The sequence below is a fragment of the Notolabrus celidotus genome, chromosome 21, assembly GCF_009762535.1.
Source record: "Notolabrus celidotus isolate fNotCel1 chromosome 21, fNotCel1.pri, whole genome shotgun sequence".
Taxonomy (NCBI): Eukaryota; Metazoa; Chordata; class Actinopteri; order Labriformes; family Labridae; genus Notolabrus; species Notolabrus celidotus.
Genome location: NC_048292.1, coordinates 24,824,173 through 24,831,317, shown reverse-complemented (window position 1 = coordinate 24,831,317; position 7,145 = coordinate 24,824,173). Strand labels below are relative to the sequence as shown.

Below are 7,145 nucleotides of genomic sequence, written 5' to 3'. Positions count from 1 at the left end.
TGCCATATTTTTTAAAAATATTCTCTTACATTTTCTCCCCAGAAAAAGTTGATTCCTCACAAGATCAGGACGCGTCAAGTGATGAGGATGAGTCTGTTGAGTCGACCACTGAGGCAACAGGTGAAGACGGCCAGGAGAATACACCTTTACTTCCGACCACTGCTTCCAGTTCCACTCCTCCCAGTGCTCTTCTCAATCAAGGTTTGTTTTGGCTTGGCTTAGATCTTTTTTTAACTGAAGAAAGGTAGTATCTGCAATATAAACCTAACCTAATAAACCTTGTCTTACAGCTGAATACTGAGCCCTTCAAGTAATTTTGCAGCCAAACCATCCCAGCCACTCTGGCAATGTGGATAAGGTTTTGAATTGTGGTAAAATAAAGGCACATATTCAGAGCTTCCTTTTTCGACTTATAGGCTATTTAATGATAAATGACAATACTAAAAAAATGCTAATCACTAATAATTGATCAGTAATATGTAGGGATGGGTACGAGAAACAGGACTAATTTGGCACCAGTTCCTGACTAGTCATTAAAGAAATATTGCTGCTATCCGTGTTTATGTAACCTTAAGTCATTCTAACATAGCAGGCATTTTTCTTAACAGTCCCCTAATGATGAAGCTGCTGGCATCAGGTGATTATGTTTGACGTGCTGTAACTTTGTCTTTACATTCATGGCTGACAGGGCAAAACGTTCAGAAGTGTTGCTTCACTTTACACAATCTAATGAAAATGCAGCTAAAGGCAATATATGTCTAAAACATATTACTCCAGCAACCTCACGAAACACTTAAAAATACAATGTTTGATAAATCTGAAGCAGTGCAGCGTGTTTGACTGCTTTAGCAAAGCAGCTGCTGCAGCTAATGTTACTCCTAGCTGTCCCTCCCAGCACCTCCCAGCTCCAATGCAGATGGGGTTTACCAAACGAAAAAAGTGACTGTCTCGACCTCATTGATTCAAGGTAACACGTACTATTGTTAAAATAAGTCCATAGTTATTAAATCAGGACACAGTCACAGTGTTTCCCCTAATGTTTTATGCATTTAACAAAAATATAGATAAGTATCTGTGTCGATAAGTATTACTTATATTGGTATCGATAAAATCCTAACAATACCCATACCTACTAATATGACAGATTAGGATTAATTATGTCCTTTCATAGTGACAGCAATGTGTCCAGTGATAGCCTAAAGAATGGCATTATGGCAGAATCTGCACTCTTATGTTACGATCAAAGACTGAACTTCATATTCACATACTAAACATAGCTTAAAGTGCATGCAGAAAAGTAAGGGATAATGTACTATTAGCAGGTTGTTATGGGAAAAAGAATCCAGACAGGGTGAGACAAGACCCCGACGCGAAGAGGAGGGTTCTTGACCACCCTAAACGGATTCTTTCCCCATAACAACCTGCTTACCATACATTATCCCGATATTCCCCTGCTACTTACTCAAAATACAAACACGTTGTTAAAAACATTGATTAAAGATGATTTTATAGATTTAAATGATTTATGTTTACAGTTTTTAAAAATAGTCCCAGTGATTCCTCGTCAGTGATCGTTCCATGGTGATGGATTCTTCTCTGCCTGTTGCGGTGGATTTAACATGAAACTGTCCTCATTCAGCTCTCCTTCTTCTCTGAGCTCTGCGGTTCACACACCTTTAAAAAGAAACTAATGTCTGAACTTTGAACCCTGCTGCTATCATCACCACCGCTCATGGTTTAAGTTTCTTTCTAGAGATCACTAACCTAAAGTTTCTCTCACCTGCTCCACTCCTTCATCATATTGATGGACAGGATCCAATATGTAAACAACCGTAACCTGCCGGTTTAGCATGCTAACCGAAGCTAATGTTTTAGCCACATTGTTTACCAATATGATGCAAACGGTAGCTAACGGTTTTACCTCACCTTACGGTCTATGGTGTCAACAAGCAGAAGCTAAATGTGTCTGAACTCTTCTCCGCGGATTGATTTGACATGACGTGTGATCAGTTAGTCTCTGGTGTTGCTCATATAAGTGAAAGTTAATAACCGATGCCAGGGGGTTGTCAAGAGGTTTTGACCAATCAGAATCAAACATCTTGCACAACCGGAAGGTCAGTAAGAAAGCCGGGTAATAATAACATTTAATGACTCTTGTCCCTGGGAAAGTGAGGCACCCACAGGTGAATTTTATCAGTTTGTGTATTTGTGTACAGCTGAAGAGCTCAAAAGTGACATTAAAATGATTTGTCCCCATCTAAAGGTTCATTTCTGTTAAGTAGTTTGATAGTAAAATCTCTTATTAAAAAGTGTTGACAAATGCAGCTAAAAAGTGAGTTTGGAGAATAATCTTAAGTTTCAGTAGTAACACTGTAACACTTTGAAAAATGCTTATAACGTTACGTATTGTAACTCCAGATTCTATGAATAAAGGCGTAACCCTCGAAGAGCTTTTGGTCTATCGTGAAGATTTTTCTTTCTGTTGTCTGTACAGTATGTGACATCATCAGGACCTGAACTCTGCTCCCAAAAAGGCAGTACTTTCTTTGGCTAATGTTGGTGGAGCAGGGAGCCTGCTTTTTTTTAATCAAATGTAACTGTGATACCTATTTGGGATTGTGTTTAAATAATTAAAAACCTTTGTAGGGATATCTAGCATTCATTATCCTCCATTATTGATCAGTTTTGCTGTTGTGGATGGACTGCAAAAAATGCTTTTAGTAATGAGATATTGACAACACCTCTATCTTTTCTTCACAGACAAAAGAGGTAACTCCAAACGGAAGTGGGAAGACAGCGAGGTGCGTGCAGTTGAAAGACACATGATGCGCTTCATCCACACATGCAAGGTACCTCAAAAGATTGACTGCATTGGGTGTATCAACGCAGAACCTGATGCGCTCAAAGACCGAATCTGGACTGGAGTGAAAAATTATGTCAGAAATCGGATCACTGCCTTAAAGAGAAAGGCTTGTTCTCAGGACTCATGATAGATATTTGTTGAAGTATACCTGTTTGAAGTATATCTGTATCTTATTTCAGAGGCTAATGTTAAATTTGTCTGTGCACAAAGGTCTTCTGTATTTTTATATAGCCAAAGTTCTTGGTTGTAGTTTGGAGCACAACCTGCTATGTTGCTAGCGAGCCTAAGAAATTGTTTCTCTGAACAGTCTCTAGTCAAGTATGTTAACTGACTGTTAGCTGTCCAGATGCATTCATTTGAAAGCTAGCCAAGTTTGTGACAACCTGTAATTTTCAAGGACATTCCATTTGAGCTGTGTGGCACTCCATTATGTCACTAAAAAGATATCAGCAAACGCAAGTCTGTTTGGTGTATTATTATTATTTCATGCAGATTTTCATTGTGGTGCTACTATGACATATTCAGTCTACCTCTTAATCTACATTATTCTATGGTCTGGGTGAGTACTCTTTTCTGATTGGCTGACAGGTGTGTGTTAATGAAGCAATAGCTCATGACAGGTCGTGCTATGTTGGGATTATATCACGCCTAAGGGCCGTTGTTCGGCCTGACAAGACCAGTGATGCTCGATCAAAGATTGAATTTCATATTTTATTACAACATGCTCTCCTTCCTGAACATAGCTGAACGTGCATTCAGTTAATGACATTTAATGAGTCTTGTCCCCAAAGGACAGTGAGGGCACCCAAAGGTGACTTTTATCAGTCTGTGTATTTGTGCATAGCTGAAGACCCCAAAGTGGACATTAAAATTATTTGTCCCCAATCTCAAGGTTCATTTCTGTTAAGTAGTTTGATAGTAAAATCTCTTATTAAAAAGTGTTGACAAATGCAGCTAAAAAGTGAGTTTGGAGAATAATCTTAAGTTTCAGTAGTAACACTGTAACACTTTGAAAAATGCTTATAACGTTACGTATTGTAACTCCAGATTCTATGAATAAAGGCGTAACCCTCGAAGAGCTTAAACATTAAAATGATTTGTCCCCAATCTCAAGGTAAAAAATATTTATGGACAAAAGTTGTTTAAAATTTAAATCTCAAGTGATTTTCATAATCTGGAGACTTCCAGTAATGTATTCCACTTTCCAGCATCTCTCTAAACCGTTCAGAAAGTGGTGTCCTCTAAGGGGGGGTGTTGAAATATGCGCCCCCAAAGTGGACATAAGTAAGTGTGTGTGTGTGTGTGTGTGTGTGTGTGTGTGTGTGTGTGTGCGTGTGTGTGTGCTCTTATACAAATCTCACAGGTGGAGTTTGTCCCTGGAGAAGCAGTGTGAGAGGACTTTGTTGCGGTCGTGTTCCTGATTTGGTACTTTGGGCTGGAAGGGCTGCTTCAGTTTCTTCCACACTTTCATCATACTGGAGCCGAAACCCTTTTCATCTTTCAGTTCATAACTCTGAAGAAACACACAACATCAAACGATTCCTAAAACATTGTTACAAAGTGAAAAAAACACTACATCATTAGTGTAAATATTTGATATCTGAATGCTGATTGAATGCTGCCTCTTGTTTTGGGACACTAAACCTCACATTTGACAGTAATGTCTTAGATAGCAGAAATATTTTCTGATATGACTTTATTTGAAGTACATTGTTATTATGCTGTCTATCTCTGATTACTGATCTAACACATCCACATAAAACTGCTCCACATGGACAGAACTACATTTCATCAGATCTCACCGTCTTTGTGGGCACTTTGATCTTTAGAAACTCAGCCTCTCGACACAGGACGGGCCAGGGTGCGTGGAGACGAGTGAAGCCTGGGCCGTGGGCTTTAAACTGTAAAACAACCAAAACAGAAAATATATAGAATATATGTTAGTCAATGTTGAACATATCTCTTAGGCAATGTGGTCGGACTTAGTGTTTAATGTTAGCTATTAAGGTAGATGCCTCAGAGCTGCAAATCTGCAGTCAGTGCCTCTTCAAATTGATCCCCAATCAGGATACAGGACACTCTGTCACATTCATTTCTGGGTCATGCGTAGGTGCTGGCTTTAACAATGACAGGATTAGCGGTTTGATGCCTTTGTTTTTGTTTCTTGATCACGCAAGCTCAGAGTGTCTGTGCCGGAGCGTTCTGCTCAAAAGTTATATTTTATGACCCAAACTTTTTATGTTTTGGAAATATATCACCAGACTGCTTGGCTGGAACTACCTTCTTACCAGACCATCTGTCAGGACTGCTTTGCAATCCAATAAAGGCGACAGACTGTGTTTTAGCCACAGAGACCTCAGAGTGCTGCACTTGTCTGCAGTCAAAAGCTTCTCAGCTGCTTTTCTCTCAGACCTTGATATTGGCGTCTGGAGCTCACAGCAGGCTGCACAGCCCTTAACAATACTGAGCTATGCTTTACATCTGAACCGGGCTACACCAATCCCTGCCATCGGCCTGACCCACTGAAACACTTTAGCTAACCAGCTTTGCCAGCAGCTTACTGGTATTTATGAAAGATTGATGTAGCCTATGTGCCTACAGCAATGCCTTGAGCTGTTTTCTTCCCTCTGCTGTTGCGGCCTGTTCCTGACACATTGGACGCTTTTCTGTCCCTGTCGCCGTCTCCACCAATCACATACAATGTATTTACTGTTATGATAAATAAAATCCTGACTCATCTAGTGAGGTCTGCTAATGAATCATGGTCCGGCGCCCACACTGTGATTATTATTTAATATTAAGATGCATTAGCGAAGTGTGATAATTTGCAGCTCCGACAGCATCAAAAGGTACATTATTAATTGATTGAATATCAGTGCATTGACAGCCTCCTTAGTCCTTTTAGTTGGATAAGTAGAGACCACTTCACATTTCACATAAATAAAAAAATTTTTTTATCTCAAAGCTGCAAAGATGAATTCATTTAATGAAGGAAAGTTAACTTGAAGCAGAATTTCACAAGTGTTCCTTGTGAAGCTGTGATGGAGCAGGTTTTGGACTGGAGCAAGAGTGTAACCAGAAATGAAAGCAAGCAGAGACAGCAGGGGACGACAGCCAGGTAACCTTACCCTCCTCCGACCCCCACCAGCTTCTGTGAGAGCGGGGGGAGTGACAAGAGAAAGGTGGCACGGCAAATGATGGAAACTTGAAACGGTTCCCTTTCTCCCCTCTCGACTCCTACTCTCCTGAGATCTTTCACTCCTCCATCCTCCCTCCCCCTCCTCCTCTTCGCATATATATTACTGTACCTTCTGCTGCTTGCTAGACACTGTTTCACTGACTGATTGACTGACTGGCCGACTCACTGACTGTCACTCTTCCTCCTCTAATGTTTCACGATGTTCTCCCTCACACACATCCACACTGTTCTCTCTCATACAATGAGATATAACAGAGCGTACAGCATGTTCAGTATATTCACTAATGCAAATCTATGAACACAACTTGTTGGTTGTTGATATGGTATTTTATATTGGGCTTAAGGCCATCTGGCCCTCTTCATCAATACTGCTTTGCACTGGTTATGAATGAATAAATATGCAAAATCCCCAAACCTTTTTTTTCACCAGGCTGTAAACATGTTTAATTTGCAGTAAAAATGTGTGTTCTAACATTGGACATAACAGGGATTCCTCTGCTTTTGAACTCAGCCTCAAGTGGACACTCTTGGAACAGCAGGTTTTATATTGGCTTCACTTTCTAATACAGTAGGTTGGTTGTGGAAGACAGGATAGAGACTGAAAATGTCCTGAATAGAATAACAAGGGGCTGCATCAGTGAGGCCGTTACTTTAAATCTGCTGTAGGAATCTTTCCAGAAACCCCAAGCTCTAAAGAATCTCCAAAGTCTAACTGCAGTGCCTTGGAGTATAATGCTGTGATTACACCAGACACAAATATAATTATTCTCATGGGTGAACAACATCCATACATTAAAGTCAATGTATAGACCCAAATACATGTCTTGTTGGGCAACGCAAATGGTACTAATTGTGAGAGTAGAGCAAGTTATGCATGTGTATGACTCAAATTTGGGACTCCGATTAGCTACTCCCTTCATCTGCTTATTCTTAATGGTTCGTTCACACCAAACGCGAATAAAATCATTTGCGCAAATTAATTACATGTAAAGTCAATGCAGAGATGCAAGTAGACACAAGTAGTGGTCTGGCGGTGCAAATCGTGTGAATTGGGCAATGTGAATGGCGCAATTCACACGAATG

General features: G+C 40.1%; 1 protein-coding gene across 2 annotated transcripts in view; it reads right to left on the bottom strand.

Annotated features, from left to right (window-relative positions):
* ano2b (anoctamin 2b) overlaps positions 1–7,145 on the bottom strand; it is a 107,501-nt gene that overhangs the window by 79,330 nt on the left and 21,026 nt on the right. For both annotated transcript variants that reach the window (XM_034674095.1, XM_034674096.1), the window contains exons 3-4: positions 4,666–4,764; positions 4,225–4,376 (exon numbers count right to left, since the gene is read on the bottom strand). In XM_034674095.1, coding sequence (XP_034529986.1) covers positions 4,225–4,376; positions 4,666–4,764 — 251 coding nt within the window. The remainder of the gene's footprint in view (positions 1–4,224; positions 4,377–4,665; positions 4,765–7,145) is intronic.